At 37.6% G+C, this 23,730-nt stretch overlaps 1 protein-coding gene across 11 annotated transcripts in view; it reads right to left on the bottom strand.

Annotated features, from left to right (window-relative positions):
- The window catches only part of CYRIA (CYFIP related Rac1 interactor A), a 56,624-nt gene that overhangs the window by 10,335 nt on the left and 22,559 nt on the right, over positions 1-23,730 (bottom strand). For 2 of the 11 annotated variants that reach the window (XR_004979873.2, XM_036379489.2), the window contains exons 1-4: positions 11,118-11,368; positions 8,972-9,051; positions 1,253-1,374; positions 238-343 (exon numbers count right to left, since the gene is read on the bottom strand). Coding sequence is in view for 10 of the 11 variants with exons in the window: in XM_036379489.2 (XP_036235382.1) it covers positions 238-343; positions 1,253-1,374; positions 8,972-9,051; positions 11,118-11,122 (313 nt within the window). In the remaining variant the exon portion in view is untranslated. Of the gene's footprint in view, positions 1-237; positions 344-1,252; positions 1,375-8,971; positions 9,052-9,237; positions 9,324-11,117; positions 11,371-23,730 lie in introns of those variants that run through there. The other 9 variants (XM_036379491.1, XM_036379493.1, XM_036379490.2 and 6 more) reach the window with 8 other exon arrangements.

Below are 23,730 nucleotides of genomic sequence, written 5' to 3'. Positions count from 1 at the left end.
AGTTTTATAATGTTTTTTGCTTGTATGCTATTTAGGTAATATAGACAAACTAACAAAGTATGAAATTAAGATTAAAGAGATGCCTTGATAAATGCAATTACTGTTAAATGTCCATTGATATCAAACAGAAATAATATTAACTCTAAAAGTCTTTTAAAAAGTTTGTGGAAAGACAAAATTTCGTCTTTCATTATATAGAAGAAACATATAAAATGGAGATACTAAAACAGGGCTCACCTAATCTGAGTGAAAACTCATAAAAGCGCTTTAGCCTTACAACCAGGGGGCAGACTGAATTCCATGCTTTTTCTTGCAGCTGGATATCATTGGGATTTTGTATTGCCTGAAATGAAAATATTACTGTAAAGATCTGTGATAAATAAATAACAAGCAGGGGATGGTTTGGAATTTTCCTATATTATTTTAAAAAGTATTGTAAAACACAGAAGAATTCTGAAAAATTACATTGCATAGGATTCAAAAAAAATACCATGTTTTTCACCTTCCCTTTTCCCCTGTAACATACTAGTTCAAAATAATTCATTACAGTGAACCACTGACATATAGAATTATGTTCTAGCATATTCTTTTGGGAGCAAAACTACTGTAAAAGCAGCAGGTAAAACCTTTTGTGTAACTAGTGGTTGCAAAAGTAGCCTTTTTTTTTCAGGTTTTAATGCTTTTGAAAACTTCAACATGTTGAGGTTTTTAAGTAACCAGCACCTCTCACTAAGTGTATCTACAAATCTGATGCAGGAAAAGTTTTGATCACCTGAGAAAAATTTTAAGTTACAGTTCAGAAGTGTACTTCAGGACCAGTTTCAGAGAATAAGATGCCTCTAAAGTGGATGTGAAGTTATAATTTACTGAGGTTCATTATTCCACTTACAGAATAGAACTATCTGTATCATGTATATCTGACACCTGAGTATTACTTTTTCCATGTCCTCAAATTTGACTTCTACCATGAGATATGTGAAACAAGGTATCTGAAATGGTGTTTCTTGAAGTGAAAAATAGTAACTAATTACTAACAGAAAACCTGAAAGAAGTTCCAACAGCTATCATTCAATGATTTCAAGCTAGAGCTTTATACTGAATGTTATGTATAACCTGGCATGTATTTTATAAATACATTTTATGGAGATTTTCACTTCAGCTCATAGAATGTGCTTGGACAGAGAACAGAAGCAAGGAACACATCGAGTTTTGCCTGATTTTGCTTCTAAAGAACTGTCATTAACAAACATACATCTCTAATTTCTTGTCCAGCTCCTTTGTAAGCCTGAAGGTCTGCAAGCATGCTTTCTGAGTCCTGTAAAACTGCACTGATCTGGTTCCAGACCTCCCTTTCTCCATCCGTGGGCTGTGCATCTAAAAAAGAGAAAAGCAAAACACACAAAGTCAAAAGGAAGCTGCAGTACAAATGGCAAGATTACACAGTTCTACTTAACAATACCATATGCAGCTTGAGTATGTGTAACTCCATTCTGATGTAGCTTTTTTCCAAATATACAATTATACAGCCATTCTGCTAACATCCAAGCTTCTGCTTTTTATAGCAAGGAAGGAAGAACAGTACAGTTTTTGTATGCTCTGGCTCATAATGCCTCTTCTCATAATGCAGCATTTTAAAGAGCAGCAGTATCATAAAGCAATGTTATTAGAAAATAGGATAATGCATCAGTCCCTCTCTTTCATGAGCTCCATGGCTCAATTACAAAGAATTGCTCACTTTTCTTGCAGCTTGGGGATAAAATCAGGCCTTTCAATGGATAGAGCAGTAGGATATTGCTCCACTTTGACTTCCCTCCAGGCTTCCTCAACCAGGGTAATTTATTTCTCCTTTTGTAAAACAGATACAGTACTATTAAAAATAATTTTTTCTTATGTATGTCAGGGATCATTCCTGTCACTAAAATAAATCCAGCTCTGCCAGTTTTCAGGGTGTGAGTGACCTGTAGACCTTTACTGTTGAGAGAAATGACATTTGAAATTAGATCAATTTTCCTATTCAAATCACTTCCTATGGGATTTACACAGCAATGTGACACCAGGGAGTGATGTTATCCCCAGAACACTGACACATTAGACAAGGTAGAGATCGTCTGTCTTCTTTTGCTTTAAAACATAAAGATGACAGGCACTGACCAAAGACTGGATGACCTACATATGGGATTGCAGTCTATATGTGAAGGAACAATGAGATCTCTATGGAGACACAACTATTTTTTCCCTTAGATTCTTTTTAGCTTCTAAAGGTAGAATGTTAATTTTTATGAAAGAAAAAAATCACCTTGAAGTTGAATCTTAGAACTTAAAGACGATTTGTTTGAATTAAAAGCAGTGAGGTAAGTTCAGCTCAAAACTCACCAATTAGGATGAGCTACTGTATTTATGTCTACATTAATAGACAAGAAATAGTAAAAACACCTATTCTATTTAGGTTGCCTCACTCTCCTTAAGAAAACTGACAGAAGTTTTCTACCCATGTATCAGTATGGGATTAATTTATCCAGTCCCCATTAGAAACAAATGAACTGGTTCACACTGGAGTATATGGGAAACAGGCATTCTCTCCATGATGTTTCAGGTTAGGATAATTTGTTTAAATGTATGAAGTTACCTATGGACCTTGCACAAACAGGATACAAATGTAAATTAGATTTAAATGTCTGTAGCTTCAAAGCAACTCATACTTAAAAGCCTTCCCATATTCCTATGGTACCCTGAGTTCCATGAGACTGGGCACATAATACTGATTGGACTTTCCTTTTGTTCTGGAAGTTTTCCTTTCTCTTATTTAAAAAGTTAAAATAAATATAAACTGGGCTTACTTAGCTGGGTTTTATAATAAAAATATTTCATCTAACTAAAAAATTCCACTATTCTTCAAAAAGTGAGGGAAAGGAGCACCGAAGGGAAAAACTCCCCACAGGAAAATCCCATCTGGGACGTGGCTGTTGAACTGACCCATCAGTGACTTTAAATTTACAGTGTTCCAGACTGGTTCTTTCCTCAAGCTGCAAGAAATTCTCAGGTACACACTGTAAGGGGTTTGCCATCTTGTGATAAAGAAGCAAAACAGAAAACTCCTCTGACTTTAACAAGGAAAGCAGTGATCCTGAGAAACAGTTACACACCATACAACAACAGAGCAGGGGAAGGTGGGAGTCACATAAAAATCAGTATCCATATTTTATTAGTTAAGATCATGAAAATAATATTTCAGTGAATACTAACACAAAAGAGAATAAATAACTTGTTAGTGCAGTTCATGAATGTCAAATTTGCATGTGCAGGTAACCTGAAGCATCTTGTTTAACCTTGTTGGTTAACAAGATACTTCTATGTTAATTTTTACAATTTATTTGCTTTAAAAGTACTAGTGCTTAAGGGGGATGCAAATGCCATAGAATGCCCAGCACTTTGGGACTTCAAAAAGGCCTTTAGTAACATCCTTTATTGTAAGTCTTTTTCACAAGTTCCAAATCTATCTTTTGGAAGTTGGTGGAAAGAGGAATATTTGAAACTCATTGAGCTTTCTGTAGTATCCCAGCACCTGGAGAAAGAGTAGGAGCAAGAGCCAGGTAGGTGTGTGGAAGAGGGAAAGAAAGGGAAGGGAGAGGAAGAGGGGTGCAAAGGCTCCAGAGCAGCAGGCTTAGCTTGCACTTGCAGAAGCAGTTTATATTTATGTTGGAAGTGTTTAGCTTAAAAAGAAAGGTAGGGAGGATGATTCAGGCTTCTTTTTTTAAAAAAAACATGCATTTATTTATGAAATAGAAGCTATGCAAACAGATGTTCTGATAAGACCATGGCCATTTTTCAAAAGGGATTTTACAAGAAGATCCTGCCAAAAATGGTCAGCTAAAATAACTGAAATGGATCACTTTGAAAACAATTTCACCTTACTGTCAACAACAATAATAATAATAGCAGCAGCAACAACTAAAAGGAATTGAGACTTCTTCATGACATATTTTGACTTTTAGAACTGGCTTGCTATTTCAATGAAACCAAAGCTTGTTTCTCTGCTCTGAATTAAACAATGCCAGTCCTGAACCATGGTGTGGAATCACTGGTTGGCCGTACTCACCTCTTATCCCCACACTGCCAGAGAACCAGCACGAGCTTCAGAAACCTGAGCCCATTTATAAATGAAACCACCTCCACTGGCCAGCCCATGTGAATGCAAACCCCCTCAGTAGCAAGTTACCATAATGGCCAGACTCACTGCATTTCAAGGCTGAGTTTTTAGGATGCTCAGGATTAGCAACCAGAGCTGTCTTTAGACAAAACAGAAAACCCTTTTACCTCCCTCTGGACAAATGTTTCTGATGTGAACCCTAAACCAAACAACTACATGAATCCTGTATCAAATTAATGCAAGAGTCAGATGAGGCCTGAATCTCACATATACAGATTCTACTAGCGAAATGTGAAAATTTTAGATCTGGTAAGAAATATACTTCCACTGGCTCCATCAGAAATAACCAGGACATGATAATTCATCCATTCCAATGAACACATGCTCTTTTTCACATTTACACATGGCCTATGCCATGTTTTGGATGGAACTTCAGATTTCACAAAGAACAAGAGGATACCTGGACTCAATACTGTTCATTTGTGGATGGATTAAGAATTTCAGGTGAATGCTGGGGCATGAAAGTGGGGTCATGATTATTTTCTTAGCAAAATACTTGTCATTTGTTTCAGAAAACCCTCCTAACAGAGTTAGTTAGGGTTAGTTATCTACCTCATCCTTCACCAGATGTGCATTAGAAACAAACAGAGAAACTTCTAGATAGGTAAAACATTAGTGTTCATAGGGTAAGACTAAATATAGAAAGGATGTGATGCCATTACCAATACCAAATGAAGTACAAAAATACTTCAGTAATCAATTTTAATGAAGAAAGAACAGTACTATGAAGAGTACTAACAACAGGACTAAGGAAGCACTTCCAACTCACACACCCTTTCTGATCTGAAATGCAGAACAAAAGCTGAGAACTTTATTCCACCCTTTGGTGGTTAAGAAGATTCCTACTGAGGCTGGTTAGTTCTTCCATTTCAGTGAATGTAGAATCGTATTTGTTGTAAAAATACCATGCCCTTCTGGCCTCCACAGCATAGCAAAAGAAAGTGAGTAAAACAAGAGCTTTCATGGGTTCTGCTTTCAGCTTTTCTTGTCCTGCCCACTGCTGAACATGGCAAATAATTCCTCAGTCAGCAAGTTAGAGAGGAGTATACATATTTGACTGCATAATGCTAAAGTCCTATTTCAGATTTGTCACCATGACAATGATTTTTTTCCATGCCAATCTGGGACAAAATTAAAAGAAAAGCTCAGAAATGAGCAAAGGCATTATAATTACAGCAAGTAATGCACTTTTGAGGATACCAGAACCTGCTCCACTCCATACATTAACGAATCCTCAGTATTTGTTCATGTATGGAGCGGAGCAGGTTCTGGTACCCTCAAAAGTGCTGGATAGAAACAGTACCCTATCCAGGCTACATGAGATTTTTAAGTTTCATTCTGTCTGAACTAGCTAAAATGAAGTGTAGCTCCCAAAATTGTTAATACTGGCTCCAGGCAGGGTGCTGTGCCAGGGAGATCAGTGCCCAGCTTCAGCTCTGTGGTGATGGGGGATGGACACACAGCACCTCTCTGACTGAGCTGCAGTTTCTGCCTCCAGGCATTCCACAGCTCGGGAATTGAGTGCAACCTCCCACAGGCTGGACCCAGATTATATCCTCAGCCTTGCTGCCTATGCAACAAGAGTATTAATTAATAGCCTATTATGTGAAAAGTGGGCAGTTGCTCTGCTGCCAGACACATTCTAATAATACACCCTTTTAATGGTACATGAATAATAACTGAAAATTTCATTAATCTTGCTGGGGATGTGGGGAATCCTAGAAAATAAGATTCTTGGAGGGGATGAGAGAGATTTAACTAGGCTCAAGTGAAATCCACCTAGCTAACAGTAAAAAAAAAAAAAAAAAAAAAGAACAAAAGAACCTGCTCACATTAAGGTTAAAAACATCTTATAAAAAGTATTTGAGGAGAGGATGGGACTGTAGGTGTCACTTAAGGACATCAAATAATCTATAAGCTTTAGTCTTTTAGATTCAAGGTAAATTGTTGCTTCAACTTTCAAATAATTTCCAAGAATTCACGTGGAATTATTTGTTTACTTTGCCTGAAAAAGGCAGCTGTGATTTGACAGTAGATTTTCTGCGAAAAAGAGCAATTTTAAGATGGTATAGGAAGAGCTCAAACACCCAGAATTAATTTACCTGCAACTAATTTAAATAAGGTCAACATTTAAAGTACAAAACAGTTCTTGAACTGACAAATCCATTTCAAGAGAATTTGATGTGAAATCCTGAAAGCCAAAGACTCTCAAGACTTGCCACTCTTAACACTTGCCAGGCACTCTCACTTTTCCTAACACTATTTTCAAGATGAGCACCAAGAAGGAATTAAAGTAAATGATATATAACCAAACCAAGAGGTAGTAGCTTGATTAAAAATACTCCCATCAAGATCCAAGTGTAAAAAGCAAAATGGTGCACTTTCTAATAAGGATGAAGTTATTTTTCTCTATTTAAACCTTTCAGTAGACCTTAAAAAAGAGTAATTTGGCTGAATGCATTAAGTCTGCAATACCCCTTTAAGAAAAGGCCTTTCTACCTACATGGAGAATGTTATTCTCCACACAGACCCAGCATAACTGCCCAACTTTAAAATGAGTACTGGGGAGCAAACAGAACTGCTTTTGCTATACAACATTAAGTGAAATTAATGCTGGATTCAAGTTTTTTCAAGTATGACCATGGAGTTGCAAAACTTGATTTCCAGTTTGGATTGAAGAATAATGTTAGGTGTCAAAAAGAATTGCAAGTGGACAATGTGGACACCTCCATGAAAGTAGGGGAAAAGAGATGATGAAAAACTTTTTTTTTCTTTTTTTCTGTTTTTTTTTAGTAGCCAGCTAATGAAAAAGCCCACAGAAACTAAAAAGCAAGATGCTGATGCAAATAATGAATACAGTAAACACATCAGCTCAGCACACCTGTCATCCTCTGAATGGCCAAGTGTAGTGACCATGTTCACCCATGAACTCAAACTGACAGCTCAGGCCACACAAAGCCACATGTCCAGCAAGGCCACACCAGACTCTGACCCATGTCCACTCAGAGTCTCCTTTTCTACTGTACAATAGCCAGTTACAGGAGACCAAAGCACAAAACCACAGCCCTTTTTTTAGTCACATCCCTTTGAGCCAATACAGATTTTGTGCCACTAAAAACCTCTGGGACTTACAAGCATGAAATTCTCTGAAATTTGGAGATGACAGTTTTGTTCCTCCAGGTAGGTGTGCCTGACTAGTGTGCCCCTAACCACTGGCACCTCCTGTGGGAGAGGGTACTTCATTCAGTTCTTGGCCACGTGCTTTTGGAACGAAAAACAACCTTCACTGCCAAGGCAACAAATTTGGTATTTCCCCTCTCACCACCACCTCTACCAAGGCTCCCCACTGCCAGAGCAGCTGTTTCCTGCCAAGCCTGCAGCCTGGGTCAGGAACACTTTCCTGCCAACAAGGACACAATGGGGCTGATTAAACCTGTAAGCTCAGAGCAGCTGAAAGCTTTCACAATAGCTTGACAAAGTCACAGAGCACTGCCAAGGCCCTCAAAAGTTTGGTAGAAAAAAATTAAGTGGTGGTTTGGATAGAGGTTTGACATCCTGGGGTGACAGCAAAGTTTTCAAATTATATACACAGAGAAGAAGGGACAGGGCTCCTCCTAAACCCAAACTAACCAATTAACCTTTTTTTCATATTTTAAAACTATTTTTTCATAATGAGGTAATTAAGCTCTAGATGCGAAGATTAAGGTTTGTGCACAGTTCTAGTCATACATTCTAGCTCTCATCTAAGAATGCATGTTTGAACAATTTCATCAGATTTAAGTATGTATTTAAATGACTTTTTGAAGTAGTGCTTCTGAATGCACACAGACATACATGCTTATAACATGCCAGTTACTTCTTTCAGAAAATAATTCAGGAATAAATTATTAAAGAACAAAACTATTTCAAGATGACAAAATATGTGTCTCATCACCTGAAATGCTCTTTTAAACCATGCTACAAAAGGAAAATATTTTAAAACCACTAGATTTTCTCAAAACTTTTTGGTTGGCTTATTTTTTTTTTTCTTTTTAGAACAGAGGTATTAAGAGAGAAAACGTCACACACTGTTTCTGTTTCAAATAAAATACATTTCATGTATGTATTTAACCAGACAGATTTAACCCATATTAAAGGATTTGGTGACAGTGTCTAGAAGTAGATGCAGGGAAACTGTAGTCAGCAAAAGTGAAAACAGCTTTGGATCAAATATAGATGTGACAAGAGAACTGGAATGGGAAACACTGTTCTGCAACTGATAACCATGACTGATAACTGATAATCATTTAGAGAGATGCAATCAAGCACACACACTTTAACCATTTCACTACTTTTTAGAAACTATGAACCCAGCTAAATCATCACCGAACCAAGCAAAAATAGTTCCACCTCCACTGCTTTTTTCCCAGCTTTTTATTTCCACATGTATTTCCATTCAAGAAAGAATCATAATTTTTTAACCCTGATTTGTTAAAGAAAGCTGAGGTTGAGTTCATTCATATGCAAGTTTAACAACGGCTCATAAATGTTTTGAATTTAATTCAAGATAGGGTTTTACTCTCATATCTGCCTCTCTGCCCTTTTCTCTGCTCAGAATGAAGTAATTTTTTATGGATTTATAAATATCAGAAAGTAATGTTCTACTGAAGTGTAATTTGATTTGTTTGCAAATCCCTTTTGAATTGCTTTATAATGCATAAGCACATGCAGTTTATTAGGAAATAATAAGCAAAGAAGGCAAGCCAGGCAAGAAGCTTTGCTCACTTTCAAAGTCAAGGAAAAAATTTGGCCCCTGATCAAGCTCTGTGCAAGTGAGAACTTTTAAAAGATTTCCCATTTGGTTCCTGAAAAATAGAAAAGGAAGAGAAAAGGAGTCCTGAGTGAACAAATTATTTTAGAGACAAGGACTTGGACAGATTGGTTGTGCTGGAAAATACACACTGCAAGCAATCAGATTTTAAGTTTTTCCTCAGTTTGCTGCTAAGTCAAGGAAAAAATTTTCTCATTGTCTTGTAATTGTTTGAACTTACTTTCAAAATCCAGGAAAAAATGTGGATAGTTTTCAATTTCCCTGGTAAGGACCTTAAGAAGATTACCCATCCCAGCAAACCTAGTAAATGCAACAAAATCATAAACAGTTATACATGTAAACTCAGAATACTACAGCTAAGAGCTTGACACAGTCTGCATCATAAATTCAACATTTTGGCAAGTTCTGGACCATGAGAAACATTTTGATGGTCAATTCTGTGATATTTATGTAGGAAGAGGAAGACCTCAGATAAACACAGAAATAATTCTGTTCAACAAATTGGAATTTAAACATCAGGATAACATCCTAGTGTATAAACAGATATTTATGAATTTATTTACTTAGCAAGAGAAATAAACTCAGAGCTATATCTCTATTTGTTAATTCACTAAATTGCTGGACTCCAGATTACTTAATACCATTTCAAATTAAAAACTGACATCTTAACACAAAAATCCATGTCATTTTAAGAAAATAACTCACTATAAGGAAAAAAAACTAGTTGTTTCTAGTCAGTAAGATTTATAACAAGATTACTACAAAAATCTATCAAAAAGGACAGCTAAAAAGCTTTTTAGCTTTTAAAACTGTATGTATGCATTTTAAAAAAAGAAAGAGAGTAAAAATGGGAGGTTTGAACCCTATTTTTTATCTGTTATTCCTATATTTTATCATCTTGGAATTCTTTGCATTTCAAGTTATGAACAACTTCCAAAAGGAAATGTGACCAGTTCTTAAAAAAGCAAGTCTCTACAAAAGATAAAAAGGAAAGAGATTTGAAAAAAGGTTCTTTTGCCAGTACAGTCTTTAGGAAGGTAAGTTATTCTAACACCGTGTAGAAGAAGAACTTTCTTGGTCAAACTTAAACTTTCTCTCAGAAGACAGAAAAATTAAACCATGAAAAGCACGTATCAGGATAAAGACATCTGCCTGGAGGGATGTAGAGAAATGTAATTTTAGATTTAAAACACAGATTGAAAACTGGTTTTTGCCTCAAAGAGAAATATTCTCATTGCTTTAAACCATGGCTCTTGGGGATCACATCTGATGTTCATCTGTGATTCAGTTTAACTCTTTTCCCACTTAAGAAATCAGACCACAAAAAATTATTCTAAGCATGTACATGGCTGATACTCCACATAAGGAGACAAAGCTTTTCTCAAGTTTTCCCACAAGCATTACAGTAGGAAAAGAATCATCAACCCCAATTTCTATGTGCATATAAAGGATGTATTTCTGCATCAGTAAAACCTAGGAAAGTAATGTGAGGCTTGGAGATTTCAAAGCAGCCACAGTCATAACATAAAATGATACAAATTTAATCAATAGTCTGTTCAGAACATGCAGTTTCATGTAGGCAAGGCTTTTGTTAAATAAATGCCTTTGTTTTGCATTAAATACTTCTTCAAAGTTTTCTCTCCAGAACAAATCCAGTGAGCAGACTGTCAAGCCCTTCGTAATTAGCAACATCTTGCATATACAAAATTGAAACACAAAGAAACATTTTCCATTATTCATAAAGTTACATTCATTACATGCAGGAAAAATATTTACACTTTTACTTTCAGAACAAAATCAGCACCTTATACACTGAGTTTGACTTTCTGATTAGCCTACAAAGGAGAAAAACATGCAAACAGAGCAAAATAGATTTTATACAGTGTTAAAACTTATATCTTCAATAATTTAATACTTTCATCACACTGGTATAGTACATTTTATCAGCATCAGCTAGGAGAAACACGATAAAGTACACACATTTATTTTCCTTTTCATAACCTTGAAAAAAAAATATTATATTATGTAATACTATCACAATCGACACGACTGACTCAGCTTGGATTCTTCACTTTCAACTCTTTTAAAGCCATAACTTACCTCATCGCCTTCAATCTTCAGAGAGTACCCAAGCATTTCTTCTGCTGCCAAAGCTTGCACTGCATCCAGAACTGGTTTAGCTGATAGCATGCTTCGAACAGCGAGGAACCCTTTGTGCCAAAAACCTGAGGATACGCTCCCTCATTTGCATTGAGTCGCTTGGGGTCATGTGCCCAAGCTCTGCCTCTGATCCTTCTTAAACAAGTACAGCACATCTCGGCTTGGGAGATTTCTGAGTGTTTTTCCAGAACTTTTGTTACATTTCCTAGCTTGTTTTTCACTTTATTCCGTCTCCTTCAATCCCTGTGTAGAAACTGATCCAGCTATTCAGGTCACAAGTATGGAACAGAAGCCTACCACAAACTTATTATACACACACATGTTCATGCAGGTGACATTTTCCAATGATCCTGGAGGCTCTGGTTTGACGCTACCCATTTTCAAAGCACACCAACCCCAAAAATAGTCATATTCAACATCAACATCCAGAAAAATATGGTTGAGGCAGCTGCTAAACATGTTTTAATTATTTTTTATAAAATTTCTTAATGGTTTCCTAAAAAATAAAACTAAAAGCAACATCTGGTTCCATGAAACTTTCCCTTTCAAGTGTAATTCATCATTCAACACTAAATTTTAGCTTCAAATTAAAAGGCAAAACTTAAAGGAAGTGCTAATAAAATGCAAATCTTTGCCTCAAACTGTATTATTTTATTCTGCATAGCCTGCTGCTTCCCAGTACTTGGCTCTTTCAAACTGTCTTTCCTCAAAAACTCTAATAACATATTCCAAACCTCAGGAACTGAAAGTCACCTCCAGGATAATTTTAATGAGATTTCAAAGTAACTAACAGCACACATTCTGAGCAGGTCTATATATATAACCTGTGATTGCAAGAGAAATGCAAATAACAGCTGATGTACAGAAGCAAATCATAAAGGTTTAATGTAGGAGCATAAAACTCTATTTCATTAAACCGGAAAACATTTTGTTTTACTTACTGTAAAATCAGTTTAAATGTTGAACTGAGACTCAATGCATACATAAAAATATTGCTGATGCTGCACTACTAGATGCTAGCAGCTTCTCTTTAGTGTTTTAATCCCTTAAAATTCCAACTCGTAACTATGCTTTAAAAACTATGACATGTTGACAACGATGTCTGCATTTTTCCCTATTGTTTTCCAAACCATTAGAGCTTACCCTAAGATATTATGTAAGCACAAAGAAAATAGTTTTTAAGCTATTGTTGACATTTTAAAGCTCATTGCTTAATTTTTGATGCTCAACATTTAATTAGTAGCACAGAGACATAAATAAAACCTAACCCAGCAATGAACAGGAAGGTACATTTAGCATTTTGCATTTTATTTACCATTATCCAATAGCAGGTTTTAAACTTGAGCTTTGAACAAAATATCACAGGCTGGTTTTGCAACAAATAACTGTGTTCCTAAAATTCTACTGATTTAGTTTCAACATTCTAGAGGTATTACCTTGTATAGGAAAATAAATTCCTTCTACCCCACTAAAGAAATCAGTTTATTTCTGAATTGTGATATATAAAATACTATCCCCCCCAAAAAAAATCAGAATTCAACCCCACAAATCTGCCGTGGATTTTACATACATATACTGAAAGTATACTGAAATATATCTATTATATGCTTGAATCCACTTTCGAAAATATAGTAGTGTTCCCAAACTGCGTATTACTGACTGAAGACTGAATATCGTGTTATTCAACACTTCTTGAAAATTTTGGTTTACACACTGTTTTAAGCAACTACCCAATTCTCAAGTGTGGAGTTTTGCACCCCTTTCAAGTCACAGCTTCAGTACTATACAAACTGCTGGAGAAGTACTGATTGATTTCTTCTCTTACAGGACTAATTTAATCAGTACCAATTCAACACCAGCAGCAGCACTGCAGTACACTGAAGATGTAACAAAGAGAAAAAGCTCTAAAACTTTGTGTTAGTGAAAAAGGACACATTCACCAGCTCAAGCCTTTGCAGCGCATCAGTGCTCCTTTGCCAGATAATATTTCCTAAATCTGTCTGCTCAGATAAACATGGTCTGAAAGGCTTTTGTCAAAATGAGCTGGATCAGCAAATACCTACTGCTTAACCCCATTTAGAACATCCTAACGAAAGCAGGGCTTGTGCATGTTTTCATGAGCAGCTCCACTGGGAGTTTCAGGAGAAAGGCTCCCAAGCTCAGGAGTGGCAATGGATGATTCAGAATGATGACTTCTAGTGGCACACCTAAGTGGGCAAAGACAGGAGGCATCCAGTCCACAGTCTGAGGGAAATGTACTAAGCACATCAGCATCATTAAGATACTGGAACTGACCTTACTGCATGAATAATTAATCGTGGCTTCAAAAATATACCAGAATCTGAACAAACTCAAGACCTCTCAGATCAAAAGCATGATTCCAAATCACTGTGATATTCACTCATACAGTTTGTCGAAGTGCTTGTAAGGAAACAGCAGAAGTGCAAAATTCAAAAAATTATCTCGGGGAAACTGGCTGCTAATGGCCTGGACAGGTACACAGGGTAAAAAACAGTGGTGGTGAATGGAGTTAGATCCAAATGGTGGCTAGACACCAATGGTGTTCCCCAGGGCTCAGTACTGGGGCCAGTCCTAGTTAATATATTTACATGGGATCTGGACAAGGGGATTTGTAGTCGTGAGGCCACACCTCAAGTGCTGTGTCCAGTTTTGAGCCCTCACTACAAGAAAGGCATTGAGTGTGTCCAGAGAAAGACAGGAAGCTGGGGAAGGGTCTGGGCACAAATCTGATGAGGAGCAGCTGGGGGAGCTGGGGGTGTTTGCCTGGAGAAAAGGAGCCTCAGGGGAGACCTTAACACTCTGAACAACCACCTGAAAGGTGGCTGGAGCCAGGGGGATTTGGTCTCTTCTCCCAGGCAACTGGCGTTAGGATGCGAGGACATGGCCTCAAGCTGCATCAGTGGAGGCCCAGGTTGGATACCAGGAAGGATTTCTTCACGGAAAGAGTGGTTAAACACAGGAACAGACTGGTCAGGGAGGTGGTGGAGTCACCACTCCAAAAGTGCTCAAGAAACAGCTGGACATGGCACTTGGCTCTAGCTGCCATGATGGTGTCAATAAGAGGTTGGACTCGATAATCTTGGAGCTCTTTTCCAACCTCAATGATTCTGTGATCGACTGCACTCTCAGTCAGTTCACAGATGACACCAAGTTGGGCAGGAGTGCTGACCTGCTGGAGGGCAGGAAGGCTCTGCAGGGGGATCTGGACAGGCTGGACTGATGCGGAGGCCAGTGGTGTGAGTTTCACAAGGCCAAGTGCTGGGTCCTGCCCTTGGGTCACAACAACCCCTGCAGTGCTACAGGCTGGGGAAGAGCAGCTGGAAAGTGGCCAAGAGGAAAACAACCTGGGGGTGCTGGTCAGCAGCAGCTGAACATGAGCCAGGCTGGGCCCAGCCCTGCCGGCAGGACCAGCAAAGTGGTGATGAGCAATACGACATGAGAAATGGCCTCAGGTTGCACCAGGGAGGTTTAGATTGGATATTAGGAAAAATTTCTTTTCTGAGAGGGCAGTCAAGCACTGGCACAAGCTGCCTGGGGAAGTGGGTGAGCCAACATCTCTGGAGGTATTTAAAAGACTTGTAGATGTCGTGCTTAGGGACATGGTGGATTTGGCAGGATCAGGTCAACATCTGGACTCAATGCACTCAAAGATCTTTTCCAACCTAAATGATTCTGTGTTTCTATTACTTATCATCAAATTCCACAGTAGGTTTCTTTTTAATAATCCCTTCAATTTTCTTATAGTTGAGAATATTTGCATGATGGTATTATTACTGTCTTCAGCTGTTTTACTGCTAAGTGTTTAAACCTTATAAACGGCACTTGCATTGATGAGAAAAATATTACACCTGATATTTAATATTTAATATTTAATAGTCTCAGTTGTGCAAATACTGTTAATTTTCAAAAATGGTATTGCTTCTCTATGGACTTGATTCTAAAAATAAGTTTAAAATGACTTTATTCTAAAAATAAGTTTAAAATGTATAATTATACTAAGAAAAAAGTAAAAATAGCATACATTTGTGTTGAGGTGATAATTGCACAAAACCTCCAAAGATATTTGATAATGAAGTATGTACTGTATTGTCCTGAAAGGCATAGTAAGACAAAAACATAACCAAACTCTTTTCAGAAAGCAAGCCATATTCGTTTTCCAAAAGAAAGAAATTGTCCCCAATGCTGGCCTCTAAACACTGGATTTTTAAGGTTTTCATAATACAAATAACATACATAAAGAGCACTAAGTGGCAACCTATACACAAGCAAAGAAAAATCAGTGCCACACATTCCTTAGGAGGTAAGTATAAACACACAAAAAGAAACCCCAACAAAACTCAAAGCCAGAAAATAGCTATAAAGAAGTGAAAAGTAGAATAAGAGTAGAAAGTTGCTCAAGGTGAAAGGAACTGAAGATAAAAGAATCATTCTCTCTTTGAACAACCATTTTATTAAAATTCCTAGTTAAGGAGCACTTCCAGCCAAGAGCTTTTGCTGCTAACTGATATGCAGATTGCAGGACACAATTAAAACCTAAAAAAAAAGTGATGCAAGTCAAAGGGATTTAATAAATGGGTTGTAATGACAAATATGTTTTTCAGTAATCATAAAATGTTTAAGAGTTGGCCAACATTAATACCTGTAGCCTCGAGGATTACAGAGCTTGGCTTGTGGTTTCTCTAAAATTAAAAGTAAAAAAAGAAAAATTTACCTTAGATGAACCTAAAACTTATCCAGCAGGGGGATTTTTCTATATGCCAACCCTCACACCTGAACTTACTTTGAACAGAACTCCTGTATATTTTCAGAGTCTATAATGTCAGAGCAGCCATCATGAAAGAATGAAAACCAGGCATCCAAAATATCTGGATTTTGACATATGTCATAATAAAAAACAAAACAAAACACGAACCAGACAAACAAAAAAACACCAACAAAAACATAGAATGGAATCCAATTAAGCAATTAGATTAAAATTGTATTTGAATTTAAGAAAGCTGCACTTTGATCCTTCTGCCTGAGCAGAGAGTAACTAGAGTAGCCTAGTCTGAACAGATGCTTTACAGAAACCAGGGACACAATTCCTCTGTACACAACAAATGGAGCCTCTATCAATTTTCACAGCACAGAGACACCTTTAGAAGACACAGGACAGGTTTGGATAGTTTTTGTGTTTCTTCCTTCAGAATAAAATCACTATGTTTTCTTCCAAGTGGAGTTTTACTCAGTTCCTCCAATATCTTGTAAGAGAGCCACACTAAAATTTTCCTCTTAAAAGTTTTCTTGTCCTCATCATCTCCCACCAAATTCATAGTGGGAAAAGAAATAAGCCATCTTAGAATCCATTCAATTTTGGAAATCTAATGATTTGAACATTTGAGGAGGTATCTGGTTTCAATATTTGTGAATATAATGAGTGAAAAATCTATGCTAGATCTAAGAATTAGAATCAGAAACAGGACTTTCGGGTGAAAATTCAGAAACAGAAAAAAAAAAAAGTTTCTGGTCCTTTCCACCTATAAAGGACTGCTGATTATTCAGTCTTTCGACTATGCTACACAGAGTATTTTTATTATACACAGAAAATCCAATGCAAGTGTCTGAGAGACAAGATGAAGACCATCATATTCTAGTTCTCTGGGCAACTATGGTAAAAACTTTCCTCAAAGTGATTTTATGTTACAGTTATTTCTTGTGCCAGTTGATAATAGGAGTAAGTCTTTGCATGCTAGCTTTCTTTTTCTATTTTACTTCTCATTTTAACACATAAATGCCAAAACAGCACATCTAATCTCAGTAAGTCAAACATAAATCCTACAGGGACTGGATTTCTTAGTGAATACTTCCTAGTGATCTGCTCTGAATGTGTCACTATGTAGGATATAATGCATTTTACCATTTTGTATTTATGGTTTGGAGGGTAATAATTTAGAAGATATGGATCAGAGCAGTCTTTACAAGTATGGTTTCCTAGGAAAGGGAAAAGAAGTTAAAGAATATCTTAAAATACTAAAAGGACAATTAATTCAATCAAAGATATCGACCTTAGTGGAATTAAGACAGCTACAGCTGGCAATAGCTACCAAGATTTGAGGAATTAGAGATGAAATCTGGATCTTTCTAGGGATTTCCTGCTTTTAGTTTAAAACTTTGTCATAGTGGTCCTATTTAATATCTCCTTACAAAAATAAGAAAACTTGCTGACCTATTACAAGGCTTTTACAAGGCTGCTGATGGATAACAAGAGTTCCGCTAGAAAAAAAAAATCAAAATCCACTTTAAGTAAACTGGAGGATAATGTATACTTTTAAAATGTACTTAAAATTTCAGGCAAAGGTAAAAGAAAAACTTCTATGTGTGTCTGGGTGAGAGGAAAAAAAGAAACAACAGGTAACATCCCAAAACAATAACTTGAGAGACCACATAACCCAGAGAAGTGTTTAAGAAGGTTCTGCTGAAGTATGGAGGCATACAAGTAACAGAATGGGGCCAGAAGCTTCAGGAGGATTAACCATGCATCTCCACAGGCTTCTGGAGTAATAAATGTCCTTTTGAGAGGCTGTTATTGACTTTTATGGTAGTTATGGGGAGAATTAATTGAATATAAGGATGGAAACATGAGAAATTAAAAATAGAGGAGGTTACTAAACAAGGAGAAAAACCAGCAAATTAAACTGATTTCACAAAAGCAGTTTCAGTACTCTCAGGTACTGAAGGACAGTTCTCTTGGAAAGTTGATTTAACGGATAAGGGAGTGCAAGAAACTTAGCAGAAAAGAAAATACACAGCAGGTTATTTGGATGGACAAGAGAGACAAAACGGAGGCTCAGGAATCAATACACCTGCATAAGCATAGGGCAGAATTGAAGAAATATACAGAGGGAACTTGGACAAAGCACTGGAGATGAGGAAAATGTTATTTACTACCATAAATTTGCTAGAACTCCGAAAATCTGAAAAAGTAGCTGTCAGCAGTTCACTGGCAAAAAAAAGGTGATGGTATTTTTAAACAGTATTTGTTGTATAGATCTGGTTTTGTTCAATACTTTTTAATTAGTGATAGGCAGAGAAGAAGAGGATACCCTTTTAAAATATGCACTAAGCTAGAAGGGAATTAAAATATTCTGGAAAATAGTATTGTAATTCAAAATACTTTAATAAACTAGAGATACTATCCAGAAGACATTCCATAAATACAAATGTAAATTATTCCACTCAATGATAAAACCAAATCAATCCCACAGAGACAGACAGACTGGTAAGCAGAAAGACCAAGGAAAAATATTTAATCATTATACTGGACTATAAATTAAACATAAGGCAGGTTAGAAAGGTGCTAAACTCTGGAATTTTTCAATGACTCCTCTCACAGTCAAGTTAAGGGAGGAGGAGACTGACTATTAAACAGTAAAAGGTTTTCTCCAAAACATTAGTCTAACCTGTAAGTATGCAGGAGCTACTGAAAAGTATAAATTTCAATAAAACGCCTCCTTTCTTTCTTAATTAATTCTGTGTCATTTTTTTAAACCCTCCTGATATTATTTTGTTAGTGCACATACTTTCAAATTAAAGACTCAATTCATTAAGGCATACAGAGCAGAATGGGTGTGTGACATTTTTCTGCAAAAGAGCCTGCCTTGAAAATTGTGTTAATAGACAAGCACATTAGCCCTCCTAATGATGCAAACACAAAGAGATTCTTAATTTTGCATTGTGCCTAATACTTTAAGAAGCACATTCCCAAGTAAATCTATTTTCAAATAATGTGTTTTACTTACACTGATTGGCAAACAAGCCTTGTGCCTCAACAAGAGCTGCTAAAACCACTGTAACTTTTCTGAGTATATTAACAATTCTGTTATTTGCCTGAAATGACAAACAGGGAAGGACTAGTATGGATGGTGCAGAATTAAAACCATCCTTTTAATTAAAAATTAGATTTCTTGTAAGCGTAAATGAAAATTGAAAGCATGTACTGACCCTGGCAGGCTCTGCAGTAATTAATTCTAATCACTCCTGGAAGCCATTCCTAGTATAGTAATGAAATCTGCACAATAACTTTTTATTAAGACATTAAAATTGATGCACAGTAGTAGTGACTTTATACCCTCCTCTCACTTTCCTGTAGCTATGTATGTACTGCTGACTGACCAGTACAGTATGGCGGCTGGTCCCAGACTCATCCATGCCCATCGGTTCCCCACCCTGGGAGGCGCACAGGCCTGCAGAGGCTCATTATTCCTTAGCCATTACCCACTATCCATTATCCTTTATCCACTATCCATTATCCATGGAACGCGGAGCGCGGCCGTGACGGCGTGGGAGCGCCCCCTGCTGCCGCACGGCCGCCACCGCACCGCCCCAGGCTTTGGAACCGCTCCGGCGAGTCAGATCAACCCCACAGCCCGCCCGGGCCATCCACAGCCCCTCCGGGAGATTCACAGCCCCTCAGGGCAATCCATAACCCCCGTGGGTGATCCACAGTCCCCCTGGGCGATCCACAGCCCCTGTGGGCTATCCACAGCCCCTCCAGGCGATCCACAGTCCCCCTGGGCAATCCACAGCCCATCTGGGCGATCTACAGCTCCCCTTGGCAATCCATAGCCCCTGTGGGTGATCCACAGCCCCTGTGGGCTATCCACAGCCCCTCTGGGTGATCCACAGTCCCCCTGGGCAATCCACAGCCCATCAGGCTGATCCACAGCTCCCCTTGGCAATCCATAGCCCCTCGGGGCGATCCACAGCTCCCCTTGGCAATCCATAGCCCCTGTGGGTGATCCACAGCCCCTGTGGGCTATCCACAGCCCCTCTGGGCAATCCATAGCCCCTGTGGGCGATCCACAGCTCCCCTTGGCAATCCATAGCCCCTGTGGGCTATCCACAGCCCCTCTGGGTGATCCACAGTCCCCCTGGGCAATCCACAGCCCCTGTGGGCTATCCACAGTCCCTCTGGGCAATCCATCGCCCCTGTGGGCCATCCACAGCCCCTCAGGGCAATCCATCGCCCCTGTGGGCCATCCACAGCCCCTCAGGGCAATCCATCGCCCCTGTGGGCCATCCACAGCCCCTCAGGGCAATCTGCTCCCGCACAGAGAAGTTCTCCTCATGTTTAGGTGGAACTTCCTGTACATCAGTTTCTGCCCACTGCCTCTTGTCCTACTGCTGGGCACCACCAGAGAGCCTGGTCCATCCTGTCCATCCTCCTGACACCCTCCCTTTCACACACATTGATGGGGTCTACTCTCACTTTTCTCCTCTCCAGGTTAAACAGCCCCAGCTCCCTCAGGCTTTCCTTATAAATGAGGTGCATCAGTTCCCTGACTGTCTCCATAGCTCACCTTCCCACCTAAAGAAAGGCCATGGAGCCCTCACAGCAGTTGGAATCAGCCCAACAGTACCACCCTGCCTCTGCACGATCAGCCAGCAGTTCTGCATGGGCTCCAGGGCATGACCTTCTCCTCTCCTCTTGCAGCTTAAACAAAACCCAAACTAATCCAGACAATATAATAACCACATTTCAGAACTAATACCTGTATTAGAAACCAAATCATACTGTTTTCCTTTTATTCCTGCTGAAACTCAGAATTTAGCATAAAAGTAACTGTGACTGCATCTGAAATTATCAGAACTGTCATTTCCATTCAAAGGCTGAGTGGAACACACACTGGGCTGCTCAGGCTTAGCACAGTGAGATCCCGAGGCTGGTGAGGGTTCTCAGCGGGGCATCTCTGCCTGGCATCTGCCATGTGCCACATCAGCTCTGGCACCAGTACAATTGGTACAGAAACACTGGCTTTATTTACACTTTCTCAAGAAGTATGGATTAACATTATTTCTTTTGAATTCAAGAGGCAGCTTAGAAGCTGAGAATGAAGAAATGGTTTTGTAGTCTGAATAAAAGAGATACAAATGATGAGATCTCTAATTTTAAAACGCCAGTTACCTGCTACCAAAAAAGGAGGGAAGCAGTCACATCCAAGACTTTCTTATGGTGTTTGCTGAATCCCATTTCAAAGACAAATCATGCCTTCTAGAACTAGGAACTATACAAGATATACTACATTTAGAGCAAAATTTAAAATTTTACTTTTGCATAACCCTGTCTCATTTTCACTTGTAACTAACTTGCCATCACACTTAGAGATGACAGAAGTCACATCTAAAATAATGACATCCTTGAAAAGGTATCATCCATTAGTTTCTGAGAACATTTCAAATTATAAATAACTATTTAAATAGGAAATGTAAAAACATTTTAAAACTTTGTTGAAAAACTTATATTTTGTAAAAAGTAAACATGCAGACATGCAAACACCTACTGTGTGCATGTACACAAGGACTTGCAAATGAGCTTGCTTAACCAAGAACTCAAAACTGGCTTCTTATTACAGAAAAAAAAGTTCGATATATCCAGATTACAACTGTAACCAAATCAAAAGATTAAACCCATTGACTTAACCAAAGCTTTCTGTTTGGTGACTGAGAGCCATCTATGGGCAGGAGGAATGCCTGGATGACTTCAGCTGCATTAAAAAGAATCCTAAAGCTCAGGCTCCTCTTACCTCATGACTTATGATGATATGAGTTCTCTGGAGGATGGCAGAAGGCAGATAAAACCGTGCAATTATTCCTAATTTCATTGTAAACAAATGGAAGATAAGAAATTTTCTAAAAAACTTTGTTACTCACAACACCAAAAGTCTTTGTATTGTCTTTCAATCTTCATCGTTAATTTAACCAGCCCGTAATACAGCAGTAAAACACGTCTGGAAATTGAATTGTGGTTTATTTTCCTCTGAGCCAATTACTATTTTAGTTGCAAAATATTCAACTGATTTACTAATAAAAAAGAGCATACAGAAAAGCCTGAGAGATAGGTAAAAAATACATAGTGATTGAAAATTATCAGGGTTGATGGAAAATAATGGAAATTTACTGAAGTAAAAAAAAAATTCAAAGAACAGAGTTTTCAGAGTTTTCAGCTTTCACAGACTAAAAAGAAATTGAAAGACCTAAATCAATACACATTTCAGAAGTCAAAAATTTTTTTCCATAAAAAACAGCCTTTAAATTGCAAAAAGGATATCTTTTTTGTATAGACTAGATTTTTTTTTAAACACTAACATTAGAAAAAAAATTATACAATATAGATTATGTATGTATATACGTATTGGTATCAGACAAAAGATGAAATTTTATACATTAACATTTTGTATCAAATATACCAAGTTATTAATATTACCATCCAAACTACTTAGCAAAAAAAGAATTTATATTAAAAAATATATTCAGGAAATGATAACTTTCACTGACAGTGATGGAACAGACATGTGGTATCTATCTCACCTTTCAGATCTTCCAAAGGAGAATTACAGAATCACAGAATATTAGGAGATGGAAGGAACCCACGAGGACCATAGAGTCCTGCTCTGACGTGAATGTCCCATGTGATTCACTCTGATGTAATGGCCCACCCAACCTGGGCATTATCAGCACCCTGCTCTCACCAGTTATTTGAAGTGTGAAGAAGTCCAATTACAGCAGAGCCTATCCCACTCCCATTTTGGATACATCAAACAAAAGGTACTCACTATCTTCGAATCAGTTCTTGAACTATCAGCTTGTTCCAGGTCAGTATTTGCTCAGTTACCAACCAAAAGGGCTAAACAAAGCATTTCCTACACCACCAAAATTATCACCTTACTATCAATTAATATTTCATTAACCTAAAGAAGCAGTGCAAAGTGACCAAGACTGTTTGTTTAATGTTTCAAATCACATTAAATATGCAATTAAGATCCTTATTTTTCCTCTAAGTTCAAAATTCTGTAATAAATAATTCCTACATTTTAATAAATTTAATTTAAAAAATGAACTAGCAGTAAGAAACTTCCTAAAATGTACCTGATAATTAAGTTTCTTGAAAATATGCTATAGTCAACATATTCTAGGCAGGAGGAATACTCCAATATACAAATTAAGAGAGCTGTCTGGCACCTGATTTGGCTTTGGAACAGGCTGCAGTTAAGGCAGATATCCACTAAGTGGCATTAGCAACCCAAACACCTAATTTTGACAAAAAAATAATACAGAACACTTTATCTCCCACAAAACAAATCGATGGAAAACATTTCCTTTGAACGATTCATTTTATTCAATTTTTTCATAAGCTTTGGCATAATTCCAAACAGCAGTGACAATTTCCTTTTCAGATCAAGACATCTGCAAATATTTAACAGGATGGTCTGATTAAAAATAAAACCATAATGACAAATGAATTAAACAAAGCAACAAAAATATGGGAGCTATGTGACTTCAAATTAAGACACATAAAACTACAGCAAGATATTTTAAAAGTAGTTGGGGATTCAGAAGTGCTGTAAATCAACAAGCCTGTTGTGAAGTGCAAAAGTACAAAAGTCACACCAAATATATACTTTACATAAACCTTTAAAAAAAATTATAATAATTTAGATATACTAATGCTACCTGATTCTAGGGAGTATAAAAGATTATGACAACTGGGAAAGTA

This window comes from Molothrus ater, chromosome 3 (genome assembly GCF_012460135.2).
Source record: "Molothrus ater isolate BHLD 08-10-18 breed brown headed cowbird chromosome 3, BPBGC_Mater_1.1, whole genome shotgun sequence".
Classification (NCBI taxonomy): domain Eukaryota; kingdom Metazoa; phylum Chordata; class Aves; order Passeriformes; family Icteridae; genus Molothrus; species Molothrus ater.
The sequence above is the reverse complement of the archived record's forward strand: the minus strand, read 5'-3'. Positions and strand labels throughout refer to the sequence as shown.